At 42.2% G+C, this 16,683-nt stretch overlaps 1 protein-coding gene across 1 annotated transcript; it reads right to left on the bottom strand.

The window, feature by feature from the left end:
* Positions 1–658: 658 nt before the first annotated feature.
* On the bottom strand, positions 659–12,249 carry Gatad1 (GATA zinc finger domain containing 1). Its single transcript, XM_021664127.2, has 5 exons — positions 11,662–12,249; positions 11,050–11,175; positions 8,856–8,915; positions 3,334–3,517; positions 659–1,346 (listed from the first exon to the last, which is right to left on the bottom strand). The coding sequence occupies exons 1-5, from the start codon at positions 11,893–11,895 to the stop codon at positions 1,156–1,158; spliced, it is 795 nt and encodes a 264-aa protein (XP_021519802.1). The 5' UTR covers positions 11,896–12,249; the 3' UTR covers positions 659–1,155.
* Positions 12,250–16,683: the final 4,434 nt, after the last annotated feature.

The raw sequence follows: 16,683 nt of genomic DNA, 5'->3' as shown, positions 1-16,683 counted from the left end.
GTGTGCGATTATAGTATGGGTGGTCTCAAAGAGGATCCCTGGCTGCCACAAGGCTATTAGGTCTCAGAAAAGCCTGGCTCTGTCTTTCTTCCAGATGCTAGTGACATCCTAACAATGTTTTTTTTTTAAGTACTTTGGACCTTTTCACTTTTTCTAAAGGCCCCTCCCTGCCATTTGGCTGCTTGCCAAACCTCTATACCTAACCTATAAAGGTGTGCCTTTTACTCTTCACCTTTCTTCACCATCTTGGTCCTCTGGGCAGCTGCTGCAGTTTACAGCTTGCCTGCCCTGTAGTTTTTCTTTTAAACTCTTAATAAAATTGTCCTCCAGCTTAAAAACCTGAGCACACAGTCCTCCCTCAGTTTCTCCAGTTTAGGTATCAGGGCTGCAGTTTTGGTTTGCAGCATATACAAAATACATAGCTATGCCTTGCTGGACAGCAAACCTCCCAGAGTTCTCGCCTGCAAAGGTCACCTGGGTCAGGTGTAACAATTTGAATTAAACCCTGTGACTCCCCTAGGTAACACTATGCTACTCTTTACTATAAGGTGAGTGATACACTCAAAAGACTGATGTTTCTATGTGATACCACCTTGGAGGGGCATCTTATTTCCTTTTTAAGTAGTTCAAATGAGATTAATAAAAGATCCAAACTAAATCCATCGTAAAAATATATTTTAATCCAAAACTGGATCATTAGCATTTAGAAAATCATTTCCAATGGTGTTTACAATAAGCTTTATTGTAGCTTCTGTGAGCAGGAAGATGCTTCTTCCCAACTGTAGTAAAAGGGTAAGAGTCTGAGGAACAAGCTAATAATTACTGGGTAGCAGGATAAAAATTTCTCATGTTTCCACAGAACTTCATGAAGTAGTATTGGCGTTAAGTAGCCATGGTGTCACGCATCTATAATCCCAGCACTTGAGGAGGCAGGGGGAATTCAAGGTTAGGCCAACCTGGGCTACACAGTGAGACCCTGTCTCAAAAACTTCAAGAAAAAACTTAAAGAGACAAATGTGTGGCTTACTTCATTATATTATAAATATAAGAAAACCAGAACTCAGGTTTTAGTTTGGAATATGTGTGTATGTTCTGGGGATTACAATCAAAGCTTCATACATGCTATGTAAGTGTGCCCCAGGTTTGGTTTTATAACTACAAGTGGTTGGCAACTGTTTCCTTAATAGTTATAGCAGGAGTAGGTCCAACGTGAGTCCATATGTAGCCCTTCTCTGGTCTGGTGGGAACTGTAGGAAATGGTGATGACCTTGACTTGAAATACTCAGAAGGCGCATGGCAGACAAATTCCAGGTATTCCATCTTCCTTGGAAGATCTTCCTCTGGCCCTATGCGACAGCCAATAGAAAAGTTAAATACAGTTTTGAACACAGGTATCATTTTCATAAAATGTTAGCATTCTCAAACATTAAGAGGAAGCACTCTAGGGATAACCAACCTGACATTAGCCCTTGAAACATGTCTTACTTACTGTGAAGTCACACTCCATTATTTATTCTACTTTAACTGATTAAGGAAGACCGCATCCTCCCACAAAGTGACTCAACCGAGAAAGGATCCAGATTATTGAATATGACAGTTTATGAAGTGCTGGTACTCTTCTACATACTTTACATATACATGTGTAATACATATATGTGTATGAGTGTGTGTATGTATATGTATATATATATGTGTGTGTGTGTGTGTGTGTATATATTTTGGATCCTCACACAATCCTCATGGGGCACTGCTTCCTATTTTACATAGAGGCACAATGAGGTAAGACAGAATAAGGACTGGTGAATTCTGGAACCAGCTGGTAAGCATAGGAGCCATGAAACCAGTATCTGGCTCCACAGCTTGTGTTCTGACCTTCATACCATGTGACATCATCTACAGCAGGGGAGCACCCAAACTTTGAGGATCATGAAAAGGAAGTCATAGGGGCCTCTGCTGGTTCCATACTTATAGGCATAAAAGGTAAGAACTGTTTGGTCATTTAACAAGCTTGACATGTTATAACAGAATAACAGTGGAGTATTAGTTGTCCTTGAAGTTCTCACTCATAGAAACGTCTTTCCCTTTGGGATGCAAATTCAAGGGATGCCTGTTACAGAAAGAATGAAAAGTAGAGAAAAACTGAAGAAAGCTGAACTTTAAAAATTATATTGGCCAGTCTTTTTTTATGACTCTGTCAAGAATTATTTGTACTCTCTCTTTTGAACACCTTGAAATGATCAACTGAGTAGAGTGTGCCATTTCAACCATCAACAATGATTTTTTTTTTTTAAGTAGCATGTCATGTATGCTGTGTACAGGGATGTATCCTGAGAATTTGGTTTTTAAAACTAATTAGGAAAGTTCTTTTAGAAGTTGGTTTTAAGTAATTTTAAGATAACCTGTGTAACCTAGGTTCCTGTGTAATTCTTACAGGCCTGGGTCAAACAAACAAATCTTATCCACATCATGTGTTAGTGGGTACACTGTTCTGGCCATAGTAACAAATGACGCTCGAATACCAACAATATAAAATGTCTATGAATTTCCTACAATGCTCTCTACTTTTTTGTACTTAATAACATTTATGCCTTTTTATTCTGGATTGAACTTTGTTCTCAAGCCTCTAAATTGATATGCTGATGGTCTATCATTACACATTATGTGCTGAAGATGGGACCATTTGACAGGCAGCCAGGGTCAAATAAAGACAAAAGAGTGGGCCCTCAACTCTAGACAAAGGACTGCAGGCAAGCAAGAACTACTGAGGGTGAGAGCTGGTCTTGGTGTTTCCTCACAGCAACACAGCAGTAACGAAGAAGAAGCCCGTGTCCCCAAACTGGCTGTCTATTACCAAGTAGTCAGGCTGGAAATCATTTGACTAAAGAACATTAAATAAAGTGAGAAGATTGTATTTATGTATTCAGAAATATCACTAATATATAACAAACAGTAATTAAACAACTAACAATAAAAGAAGTCGAGCCATGAATTTGAGAAAGAATAGGGTGGGGTATACCAGAGGACTGGAGGGAGAAAAGGAGAAAATATAACTGTATTTTAATTAAAACACAATAATGGACTGGTTAAGACTGGTGTCGTTTTCAGTGCATATATAGACCATGAGAGGACACGGCAAAAAGGCAGCCATCTGCAAACCGGGAAGCAAGGCCTCACCACACGCCATTGTCACAGCACCTAGATCTGATTTCAACCTTCAGAACAGTCTGCAGAAGCCATACAGTCTGCGGCATTTTGAGAGCTCACACAGACTAACACATTCTTTCATAAAGTATTGAAGACTTAACTAAATACAAGACACTGTGCCAGCTTTACCTATTATATACGATGCAGGATCAAACTGGTCTCTGGGGCTGGCGAGGGTAGGAATGAGCCATGTCAGTACTGCACTCTTCTCACAGTACTGGTCCTGAATAAAACCCCTGATCTGAGCATAGTAAGGCTTTCCATCTTGCTCATCAATCACAGAAACAACATCACCAATTTGGTAATACACTCCCTGGGGAAAACAGAAAATAATATTGTATTTAAAATAGTAACAGATCACAGCCACAAAAAAAAAAAAAATTCATCAGTAAGCAAATGTGCAAAATAGTAAAAAAAAAAGTCTGAGCATCAATGTTTTACATTATGTTGATGTTTGTTTCACTTCTGAATGAAAAATAATTGAATAAAACACATATATGACAATTTGCAACTGGGAAAGTATTTCTTTATATAAATTTTTACGTCATGAATTCTAGCTCTACTTCTAAAACAAAGACTTGATTTTAGGAATAGTTTTGAATTCACAACAAAATCATAGAAAGTAGAAGTAGTGAATTTCCCTAGTCCCTTTAGCTGGCACATACACAGCATCTTCTGTTATCCCTGCCCCATTATCAGAGTGAAACATCTACGGCAACTGATAAACCTACACATCACATCGTGGTGACCGAAACATCATAAATCTTCGTTAATCTTGGTGCTATAGAATCTGTGGGCTTGGGACATGTATAACATGGATCCACTGTGGTCAGATCATTGAGTAGTTTCATTTGCCTAAAAATCTTCTACACTAGGATACTCCTACTAAAATCTGTACACCTGAAGAAACTAATCAAGGAGGACTCTGGCTAAATGCTCAAACCCCATACAGCAAGGCAACGAAGATGAACATCAGAAGGAGAAAACAGGGAAAAATACAGGAGCCTGCCACAGAGGGCCTCTGAAAGACTCTACCCTGCAGACAATCAAAGCAGATGCTGAGACTGATGGCCAACCTTTGGGTAGAGTGCAGGGAATTTCATGAAAGAAAGGGGAGATAGTAAGACCTGGAGAGGACAGGAGCTCCACAAGGAGCAACAGAACCAAAAAATCTGGGCACAGGAGTCTTTTCTGAGACTGATACTCCAACCAAGGACCATTCATGGAAATAACCTAGAATCCTGCAGAGATGTTGCCCATGGCAGCTCAGTGTCCAAGTGGGTTCCCTAGTAATGGGAACAGGGACTGTCTCTGACATGAACTGATTGGCCTGCTCTTTGGTCACCTCCCCCTGAGGTGATCACCAGGCCATAGAGGAAGTGCAGCCACTCCTGATGAGACCTGATAGACTAGGATCAGAAGGAAGGAGAGGAGGACCTCTCCTATCAGTGGACTGGGGGAGGGGCATGTGTGGAGAAGGTGGAGGGAGGTGGGATTAGGAGAGGAGGAGGGAGGGAGGTATAAGGGGGATACAAAGTGAATAAAGTATAATTAATAAAAATTTAAAAATGGAAAGAAAAAAAGGAAAAAATCTACACTATCCCTACTTCCTGTACTACCTTAAAAATCAGCATTTGCTTGATAAGACTAGACTCTACACACTGCCCTTCCCAGTTGTCTATTCAAAGACAATACTACAAGAAAATGACAAAAAAACCTCTTTGACTATAATCAGCATTCAGGATGTATTACCACATTTCCCAGACTCTGACAACTGTCTTGTCCATACCCTTTCTGTTTTACATCTTCTCAACAATGTAACGATATATTCATTTCCTGTTCTACTTATATTAACTAATCTGTACAATTCCACCACTGAATTCTCCCTGTTTCTCTGCTATCCATCCCAGGTTCTCTTCCCTGGATCTTGAGATGAAAAGTTTTCACCTTTGAATATCCATAATTTTGATGTTCATGATATGTAGAATGTCCTGAAGTGGGTGTAGTCTTCAACAAGTCAGCCCTTAACTGTAGAAACCACGTGTGCTTTCCTTGACACAAGGCTTCTGTAGTAGCCAAAGCCGCTAAGATAAATGTAGTTTAAGCACAAAAAGGATTCTGAATAAAACCTTCTAGTAATTCAGTTGCAATATGGGCATCTGACAGACCACCAGTTTCTCCTGGGAGATGCCTGCGCATGTGTCTGAGGGGCGTGACTGGGTCACAATGTGTGTGTACTGTACTGCAGCTGCAGTCTACTTATTAGCCCACAGCATTATCAGCTAGGCCTTTCCTGCCCAGAAGGGTCTAAGTTACTTATCAGATACAGTTTGTGTTTATTATCTATGTTCATACATAATTTCTCCCAAAGTATAAATAATTGTATTTGTTTATCACTCGCCCTCAGATATATGATGAATATGAATCACAAATATGTAACAGTGTGAAAATAAAACAGCAATGCAAAGGTAAGGTGTTAGTGAAATTTCGACGGCAAGCACTGCCCAGCGCAGAGGAGTGTACAAGCAGTCTCCCCTTATCTGGGGGATACAGTGTAATATGCTAGTAAATGCCTGAAACCTTGGATAGATACTGCTACTCTACACACTCCAAATTTTCCTCCTATATATCCATACTTATGACTCAGCTTAATAATCTAGGTAAGAGATTAACAGTACTAACTAATAATAAACAGAATAATAACTAATAAAACAGAACAACTAAAGCTGTGGGTAAGGGAAGACTGCCATACAAACACCTAACAAACATGTCCAAGTCACTATCTAAACAGTCTCCATTTGCTGGCAGACAGAAAGGAGAAGAACATTAGGAGTGGCCACTCTAAGGTCATACAGCTGCCCTGACATGGCAGTACTCCAGAAAGGTCACTTACCCATTCTGTTTCCTGCATGCCCACATTCTTACCTGTCATTCCTAGTGACTCCCTTTCATTTCTCTCTCCCATATTTTATTATTTTTTAAATTATGTGTATGTGTGCACATATGTGCATGTACATGCAGGTGCCACAGAGGCCAAAGGTGTCTTCATCCCTGGAGTTGGAGTATAGGTAGTTGTGACTGGATGTGGTACTGGGAACTGAATCCGGGTCCTCTGAGACAAGAGTATGTACTCTGAACCGCTGGGCCTGCTCTCCAGTCCTTCCCTTTCATATATGTGATCTGGGGCTCCAGCTCAGCTTAGGCTCACACTGACCTCTTGAACTTGTCACCATGATGTCAGCTCTGCTGTGAGAGTGTCCACAATGCTGGCTCTCTGCAACATTACTTGACTATTTTGCTGCATTTTGATCTTACTATTTGGTAAATATAGCAATAAGGCTGATCCTTGGAATCCAAGTCCCACATGCTTTTCCATTAACACACACACAGAAATCACTAGGACGCTAAATTTTTATCTTCTAGACCTAATGTATGAACAGAATGAGCTGCTGGCGAAACTTTATACAAATGTGAAGCTGTGATGAAAACCATTTGCATCATTCACTGACTAGTGACCTTACTAAATGTTTAACATGCATAATCTCAGGAAGTAATTACTACTTACAATATTTATTTCACAGATGAAGGAACATTAGAGATCAGTAACATGACCGCCCACCAAGGCAATGGAGCCAAGATCTCATGCTTGGGCTTAGGTTCTAGCACCACACTGCCTTGCGCCACGCCTTCCCAGCTATACTATCTTGGCCAAGCTAATTAATCTGAGTCAGTATCCTTATCCATAAAATGAGGACACAGTACTCACCCAAGAGGAGACTGAACCAAACAAAACACTTGAAATGCTCAGCTCACTGCATAACCCACAGGATGCACACACACACATTCTCTCTCGCTCTGTCACTCAACTTTTAACTTATGATTAACAATTAACAATGTATAAAATTCTAGACATATAAGAAAAACTCTGGCCTGTGACAGACTTTGTACTTTATTTTGTTTTTAACAAAAATAAATACACCCAAAGGTCATAACCATTTGAATACCATGAAGTGTTTGGTCCAGGTGACACACCATTGCCTCCTGCATGACAGCTCAGATCCCCAAACACCACAGCATGTAATGATTGCTGATAGCTGAGGCATCTTTCTGTCTTCTACTTTAACGAGATATATCCCTCACATATCTGTATGCTTTGGCCCAAGAAGACCTTACTTTTTCAACAAAATTTTGGAGCATGAATTAAGAATAATAGTAAACTAAGAATACATTTGTTCAGTTTTCTGTTGTTTGTTAAGTTCAACTCTATACTCCCTCGACTATAAATTTACAAGGCAAATTTTTACCATGTAAAGAAAGAACCTTAGTAGAAAGACAACCTTATTGTAAACGTTTGCTTTTAATATTCCAGTGCTTCTTGTAGGTGGAAGTAGTGCCTGTTAGCCTGTTTTCCAGTCTGTTGTGTCAATCTACACACTAATCAGATTACAACTATATTTACATAGTCTACATATAAAAACTGATATGTTTGAAATGCAGAAAGTCTGAAGTTTTAGATCTAAACTGATATATTCCTGAAAAAAATAAAATGTTCCTTAGACTGAGTAAACTTTTCATAAGTTTTTCTCTGCCTGTCTTTATGTGTTTGGCTGTTTTGATGGCATATAAGTTTGTATGCCCTGTGTATGCCTGACACACAAGAAGACCAGAAGGCTTCGGATCCCTGAAACTGGAACACAGATGGCTGTGAGCCACTATATGGTTGCTGGGAATTGAACTCAGGACCTTTGGAAGAACAGCCCAGAGTCTTCTCTCTTAATCTCAGAGTCTTAACCTCAGAGTCTTCTCTCCAGCCCATCCTGCCAGACTTTTAAAAACTTTTTTTAATTGAACATATATTCTTCTCTCACACATCTGGACTATAGTTTCCTCTTTCTTCACTCCTCCCAGTGCCACTCCCTCCACACACATACACTTCACTTTTCCCCCAGATTCAGTTCTTTTCTTCAGAAAAGAACAGGCCTCCAAGAAACAAGACCCAAACATGATAAAACAGGATACCATAAGACAAGGCAAAAGCCCTCATATTTAGGCTGGTCAAGGCAACTTAATAGCAGGAAAAGAGTCCCAACAGCAGGCAAAAGGGTCAGAGACACACACATTCCCACTGGTAGGAGTCCCACAAGAACACCGAACTAACAGCCATAACACACAAGAAGAAGAGCTGGTGCCCGCTACCTTTATTGCTCTCGCTGCTGCTTGACGGCAGGTCAGAATCATTAGCCTGCGTAAGCACAGGACATCAGGGTCAACACTGTCTGCTCACTCATGTCTACCGATGTGCTCCTCGCCTTCACTCTCGATGGCTCTTCCATAACGTCACACTGTACACTACTGTTCTGAGGGTAACTCCTTAGCGCCTTCATATCATAGTCTCATAGGCAACTTCCTCTCCTACCTGAGCTGTAAAAGATCTGGATGAGATGTTTTATAACAGCCATCTGGAGGGAAAATAGCTCGGAAGGGAACTGAAAGTGTAACCACACCTTGTAGCAGAGATGTTTGGACTAAGCCAGTATTTTGGTAGCATATTCTAAAACCAGCCCAACTATACACTCTCACTCACTCTCTCTCTCTCTCTCTCTCTCTCTCTCTCTCTCTCTCTCTCTCTCAGTGACTCTATGGAAGCTTACCTTGTAGAAAATTGATTCTGCAGTGACTATGGTAGAAACAGATTCAGGAGCTTTGATAGGCTATAAGAAAAAAAATATTTGCATACCTATAAATACATATGGACATTTCTCCCAACCACATGACAACTGTGTAATTTGAAAAAACAAACCACTGTTATTTAGTGACAAAAACTTCAGGAAAAAATTCTGACAGGTATGGTGGTACACACATGTAATCCCAGCACTTGGAAAGCTGGGGCAGGATGGCAGCTTCCCCATGAGTGTGTAAGTACACGTACGTATACACACACACACACACACATACACACACACACACACACGCATATGCACAGGGATCAAAAAGATTTCTTGAATGCTGATGTGAAACAGCTGAATATTTCCACTATTTTTGCTACCAATAATTAAAAGTGCTGAAAAAAAAAGGTAAAGTTTCTGATTATGATGTTAAGAGCTAACAAAGCTTCCTCAGAGCACCAATAGGCATTAACATTCCAGTATAGAAATGTACTGGCTCTAAAAGTCTAACCATGACAAGATGGAAAATATAAAAAATATACAGATGAATATAAAATGAAAAAATTTTAAGTTTTGTTGTAACTCTTTGAGGTTCTCAGTAATTTGTTACATTGCACCATCATTAAAATCTCCTTTTAAAATTGCAATACAAACTTCATCACAACATAAAAAACAGCCCCTCCAATGACTTTGTGTCATCCTTGAAGGATGGAGGTGCAGAGAATTTGATAATGAAGTAACCCAAGAGAACACAGTCTGAATACTTAAATTGAAAATACACCTGTTATACAAATATATTAACATATTTTGACTACTCAAAAAATCCCTTAGTTTAAGAAAACTAAATTATAAAAATCTTAAACTATAGAACTGAGGAAAGAATGGCTGATGGTTGAGTTGCGTAAAAGTACTTGCCAAGCAAGCCAGACAACCTGAGTTGGATACTAGAACCCAAGGCAGGAGGGAACCAGCCCCTGAAATTTGTCTTCTGGCCTCCACATATGTACCACGGCATATGTACTTGCACTCATATGCATACCATTGAAAAATAAGTGTAAAAAGAAAAGAAAAAAAAAGCTCAGGCCTGGAGATTAGGATCAGTGGTTAGAGCACTCGTTGCTCTTACAGAGGACGTAGGTTCGGTCCCCAACACCCACATGGCAGCTTCTAACTGCCTGTAATTCCAGTACCAAGGGATCTGCTGCCTTCTGCTAGCCTCTTGGGTACTTGGTACACACAAGCAAAACATACATATAAAAGAAGAATTTAAACAAGAGTCTACATTCTGTGTGACCCTACTCCTAGGCCTGTTTTATAAATGGATGTGTCTACTTTAGTAATGTGATTTCTGGCAAGTGTAACACTTTTGTTCTGAAAGTAATACCAAGCTGAGATAAAAATAATACACCTACAATATCATCCACTCTCATACTACAAAATAAAACTTATCACAACAAAAGACTCTAGAGTGAGACTTTTAAACAATAAAGAATTTTGGATTCATATTCACCAAATTTATCATGAACCAACAGATACATTTTCTGGGACTATCATAAACAAATATATTGATGAATTCTGTTATTTGCTTAGCACTTTAAAAGAAAAAAGTCTGCTTTCGTTTCTTTGCATGAGCGTGTGTCTGTGTATGTGTCTGGTTTCGGGGATAGGGTTTCTCTGTGTAATACTGCTGTCCTGGAACTTACTCTGTAGACCAGGCTGGCCTTGAACTCAGAGATCCACCTACTTCTGCCTCCCAAGTGCTAGGACTGAAGATGAGCACCACCACCACTGCCCAGCAAAAACACTTTTCTTAATTAACTATTCATCAAGACCCATAACTTCATGAAATTGTCAATGAACAAATTTAATCAATTTAAAAAACAAACCACTCTCTCTTTGCATGAGATAAAATATACAAGATTTCTCTTAGACTCCTACTTTATATTTTCCACATGAAAAATAAAAGTTAGAGAAAAAAAAATGGAGAAAGTGCTTTTCTAATGTATAAGTAGCGAGCTTCTTACAACAGAGTTCATCTTTTGCCTTCCCTCCAGAATATTATAGAAGGGTTCCCAGGAGGTATACCTACGTTCAGTGACTAGAGAAAGCAGTGGCAAGGCACACCAAACAGACACAGTGTCCTTCCTAGCAGGAAACACACCATCCACAATCATCTTACGTTTTTTAACTTAAAAATATGTCTTCTCCCTTTTCCTTTGGTGGAAACTTTCTTTTCAGCAGCTGGAGCAGATTTGTACTTGGTATTTCTGAGCCGTGCAGACCTTCTGTGAATTTCTTGCTTACTCTGTCACATAATTTAGAGAAAAAGAAATTAAAGCTGTAGAAGAAAAGCCAATATAATACGACCTCACAAAGATCAGAGGATGGTGTGCACTTTGTTAACTTTAAAAAGCAGGGGGCTAAGTCAACCTCTGTAGGGCCTCCCAAGAGGTGGCGCTGCTTCCAAGAGGGAAGAGGACAGGAGTGGGTGGAGGCCAAAGGCGGGAACTATTATTTGTTTGCTGAGCTCATCACACACGAAAAATACTTAATTTACCAGCACTACCCCCGAAAGCTTTCCGCGTATCTCACAACAGGAGGCTAACGCTGTCACCTTAAACGAGCTAATAACGTGTTTACTATTTAACGGCGAGGGTTTAACGGGCCAGAGGCCCTTGGCCTACAACCCTGTACCACAGCTCGGCTCGCACTGTCTTCGGGGAACCTTTCTGCAGCCTGTCACGCAGGGAGGGCCCTGGCTGTCCCCGGGCAGGGAGGGCCGACAGCTCACCTGCTTGGCGCCCCCGCCCCCGTTGCTCTGCGGGGGGCCGGCCGAGGGGCCGGCGAAGGTGGCGGTGCCGAAGCCGCCGGCGACCCCGCCGCCCGCCGCCGCGCCCGCGCCGCCGCCCCCGCCGCCCCGGCCCGTGCAGTGGTGACAGAGGATGTCGCCCTGCGGGCTCTTCTTCCACATGGAGGACGACGTGGTCTTGCACACGCTGCAGGTGGGCTTCAGGCCCAGCGGCATGGTGGCCGGCTCGGGCGGCCCCCGCGGGCGCAGCGACACCGGAATGGCGGTCGTCGGCCCCGGCCGCCCGCGGGTCGGCCCGCCACCCCGGCGACTGGAGGAGCAAGGTCGGAGGCGCCGAGCCGCCCGAGCCGGGACCCAGCGGCCGCCCCCGGCCCCTGGGGGCGGGAAGCGGGCGTCGGCGGCCCGGGACCCAGCCCTGGCGCTGGGCCGCCCGCGGGGCACGCAGGCCCGGAACTCCGCCCGGCCTCCCGGGAAAGCCAGCTCGGCCCCGGCGGGGACACGCTTCCCGGGAGGGGCGGGGCTGCGGGAGCCCCGAGCGGGACCGAAGCCCGACCTCCGCCGGACGGGGCTTCCGGCGATGGGCGGGGCTCCCGGGGCGGGGCGGGGCCTGCTGAGTCGGCCTGCGGGACCTCGGCCGCGGCGCTCCGGAAGCCCGACCTGATGGCCGGAAGTGGCGCTGCCAGAATTACCGTGGCCTGTCAGTCAGTCTAGGTGCTACCCCTGGCGGGGAAAATGTATGATTTCCTGTTAAAGGTGACTTTCAAGTGAACGATTAACTCTTCAGTGAGAATAGCCCATGTAAAAATTATCTCTCATTCACATTTAACTGAGTACCCTGTGTTTTTATTTGATAAATTGTCTTGGTCAGGACCTTTTTTCTTTTTTTTTTTTTTTTTTTTTTTTTTTTTTTTACTTTGGAGGCTGGAGAGGGTAACTGGAAGAGTAACGTTTTTCTGGAGCAAGCTTATGGGCCCGAGTTTGATTCCCCAGTACACCTATAAGGCTAGGTGTGTTAGGGCTGAAGGGACTAAGTCCAATATTAGCACCTACACTATCTGTGAAATGTACAACATTTTTCCTTGACGTCTTAGCTCCAACACACACAAAGAACTGAGCGTCTGAGAAGATTTCATACTAAGAAGATTCAGACAGAAGAGAGCTGAAATAACCTGAGATTAATTTGTCAGTGATTTACTTTACTTGGGCCAGAGCAGCGTGTGCAGGGTTTAGAAGTTGGTAGCCAGTCGGGTTAGGAATTAGCAATGTCAAAAGTATTTCTATAATTTTTTTTCTCATAAGTTATAATACTATAATAAAAACGATATTACAGTTTTGTATTCGTTGGCTTCGGAGGTGGACATTTGAATTTTATGGCTTGACATCAACTTATTTGCATAATGGACAAGCAACACATTATACCTTCCTAACGTTTAAAACAATGTATACCAGCATAAATGTTTCCAAAGAGGATGACTGGATCTTGCATTGAATGCTGCTTTAATTAGAAGTAAGTGCTATAAGAATTTCTAGCTTTTTTCTGTGAACTTTGGTTTGAGGAACTGGACACATAAATCTGGATTTAAAATCACTGCAAAACTAGCAATGTTCTGGGAGAGTTACTAGCAAAACCAGACATAATACGACTTTCACCTGGAAAAGAGACTTTTATTAGTTTTGAGAGAATAAGCCTGAACATTTAGTATGATTGTTGAAGTCTAGAGCTCCCTGGGAAGCTAGCTCAAGGAATGAGGGACTGGTTACAGGTAAATACAGTTTTTACTGAGTTCACCAACTGCATTTTGATGCTTTGTCTGTGGTTCATGTACACTAGGTTTCCACATTGCCCCGTAAATGCCCCCATTCCAGTCATCTTTTCCTGTACTGTCTCACTCCATCTTTCCCTCCCTGACCTGATTCCTCCTGTTCCCTTCCCCACCCACCAGTCCACCTGCAAAATACGTTTAATTTCCTCTTCCCAGAGAGATCCCCCTAGAGCCCTTGTAAGTGAGTATATATACCATGTTTGTCTTTCTGGGTCTGGGTTACCTCACTCAGGATGATCTTTTCTAATTCCATCCATGTGTGTGTGTTGGGGGATTGTCGAATAACCCTTTCGAAGGGGTCACCTAAGACTACCGGAAAACACAGATATTTATATTACAGTAACAGCAGCAAAATGACAGTTATGAAGTAGCATCAAAAATAATTTTATGATTGTCACCACAACATGAAGAACTGTCTTAGGTGGTCACAGCATTAGAAAGGTCGAGAACCACACTGCCTCACAGTATAGCATCACCTCCTGCACGGACTGATAGGAATTACTAAGCAAAGAAGATGTCAGGGATAAATCAAGTGAGGGAAGTGAGCAACACCTTATGAAGGTTCCCACCTGGTCCCTTCCTCTGTAAGGGGTGCTTCAGGAAGACCGTGAGCCACAGGGGACCAAGGCATGGCTCCCTGAGGTGTCAGGAGGCAATATCTCAGACAGACACACGTCTTAATCCATTTGACCTGCTGTAATTACTGGGCATTTATGAGAAACACACATATTTACAAGAAATCAGACAGTTCTGATCACTCAATCCCATTCACTAGGATTTCGCCCTTACTGATTAGTCTTTTCTAAGTGTTCTACCTTTTAAAAATCTTATCTTTTTTCTTTAAATATACTTTTAATTAAAATACAATGAAATCACATCTCCCTTCCATTTCTTCCATCCAGGTCTCCCATGTACCCCCTCACCCCCACTCAGATTGATGGCCTCTTTTTGCTTATTCTCATTACGTATAAATATATGTGTAACAACATATTATGCATACATGTATGCACAAACGTAAATTCAACTTGCTGAGGATGCTGTCAGTCCTGATGCAATTTGATATGCTGGGGTGGGTTGGAGGGGGCTCCCCTTCTCTGAGGAGTAGGGAGAAGAGACAGAGGAAACCGAGAGAGAGAGGGTGGGACCAGGAGGAGAGGAGGGAGGGGACTATGGCCAGGATGTAAAATGAATACATAAAAATACAAATAAATTAAAAAACAGATACATGACTTCACTAGTTCTGGGTGGTTGACCAGGTTTCTAATAAGTATAATTTCCCTGCTGTGGAGTGTTTCATGTCCAATTGGACAACTGTTTGTTCCACCAAAATGTGAGTACCACTATTGCATCTTTAGGAATACCTTGATGTGCTGGTTATTGTTTTGGTTAATAGGTATCACAACTGGATGGAATTATTGATCTCATTCCTTTTCTTAGTAGCCTGCATAATACTTTCTGTTATACTGGCAATTAAGTTAAATATATGAATTAGGGAAATATACTCAAACCATAGCATCCAATGATAACTACTCAGTCTGGAGTCAGTGGAAAGGTTCAACTGGATCCTATGGACAACTTAGCATATATGAGATGAGAAAATTTTGGTGGTGCTGTGTGTACATAGGCTGTTAAAACAGGAGGCCTTAAAATTTCACACTAATGGGAAAGAAAGGAAGCCAAGTTCCTCAGTAGTTGTTAATGTCAGTATATGGTGTAATTTGCAGGACTTACAATTTGCATGATTTATGTGTTGCAATTAGTTTCACTAATCAAAACTCCCAAGATTGAAACTGGTGTATATAAAACACACCACAGGCTGGTTTCAAAAGAGGTGATCACATTTTGTTCGCCTGATGATTATAGACCAACAAGCGATTCCCAACCCGTGTGTACCCTTGCTGTGTATGTTAAAGCAGCACCTGCTACATCTAAGAAACAGCTAACATAACGTAGACCATGACGCTGATGAGAAGAAAAGGGCTTTCTTTTAACCAAACTGCAGTTGTCAGTCACAATCCTGACATGTGAACAAATAACTCATGTCAACTGCATTTTGGAGGGTAAAATAAATAACTACTCAGACTGTTTACACCAACAAAATTAAGACAGTGGAGACTGGACAGAGATAATGAGGGAGGTCTATGAGACTGTGAGGTTCAAAAGAAGATAGCAGAGGCAGGTGGGTATTCTTGCTGATTCTTTTCTTTTTGGCTAGGGGGCTCGAGGGGTGGTCAGCATATGTCTTCTGGTGTAGGGCAGGCTGGCCTTATGGAGTTTCTATGCCGTAACTTGAGCACAATGCAACTATTTTCTGTGTAAGACAGTCTTGCTTCCCTGTCTGATTCTTTCCCTTGGAGTGGTGCTCTCTTTCCCTGCATCGTACTCCCCCCAGGCTCCATATCTAACACGATCTTTCTGAGAACTAGCCAACAGGAATGGCTTAGCACATTTTGACTAAGCCATTTCCATAGACGACAAGTTTCCTCTCCCTTTCTGTAAATCCCAGAGAAGAAGGGCTCATGGTACCTTCTAAGCGCCTGGTCATGTGTCTTCTCTCACCAAACAGTCTGACCTGTGACCTGCAGGTAGCAATCTCCCACCATAGGGGAGGAGGCCCAAAAGTCATCCTGGTCTACTAGAAAGACCAGCTGACACTTTACTAAAAATGAGTCTTACTCATCTGAGATGATGTTACAGGACCTCTGGAGGGTGCTCTGCAGTGGAATTTTGTGAGCTGAGAAGAAAGTGATGCCATGCTTGGAAGGACCGCTTCCTCGTGGACAAAGCCTCCATGAAGGTCTTGGTTTGAAGACCTGAGTGTAGGGCTACTAGAGACCTACCAGGGTGTGCACTGGCTGGCACAGGGATTGAGAGACGGGGCTTGACTTAGAACCTCTCTTTCTGACAGAAAGGTTCCACCCACCCCACGCCCCAACTGCCACTCTCTTAACTGTCACTCAGAGCCTTGCTTCTCAGCCCCACTATCTGCCTGGCTGTTGTTTGACTGGCTGCTGGATCAGGAGTCAGGAGACCTTTTTGAGGACTAGGTGAAAACCTCATTTGAGTTTCAGGAACCAAATATAGTTGTTTGAGGAAAACTCAGTTGCTTTTGGGTTTTGATTGCTTTCGTCTTTGAGAGCTTTGAAAAATCTCCATCTCTCTGTCTGATTTGTAGGACACC

Source organism: Meriones unguiculatus, chromosome 21, assembly GCF_030254825.1.
Source record: "Meriones unguiculatus strain TT.TT164.6M chromosome 21, Bangor_MerUng_6.1, whole genome shotgun sequence".
In the NCBI taxonomy this organism is placed as follows: domain Eukaryota; kingdom Metazoa; phylum Chordata; class Mammalia; order Rodentia; family Muridae; genus Meriones; species Meriones unguiculatus.
The sequence above is the reverse complement of the archived record's forward strand: the minus strand, read 5'-3'. Positions and strand labels throughout refer to the sequence as shown.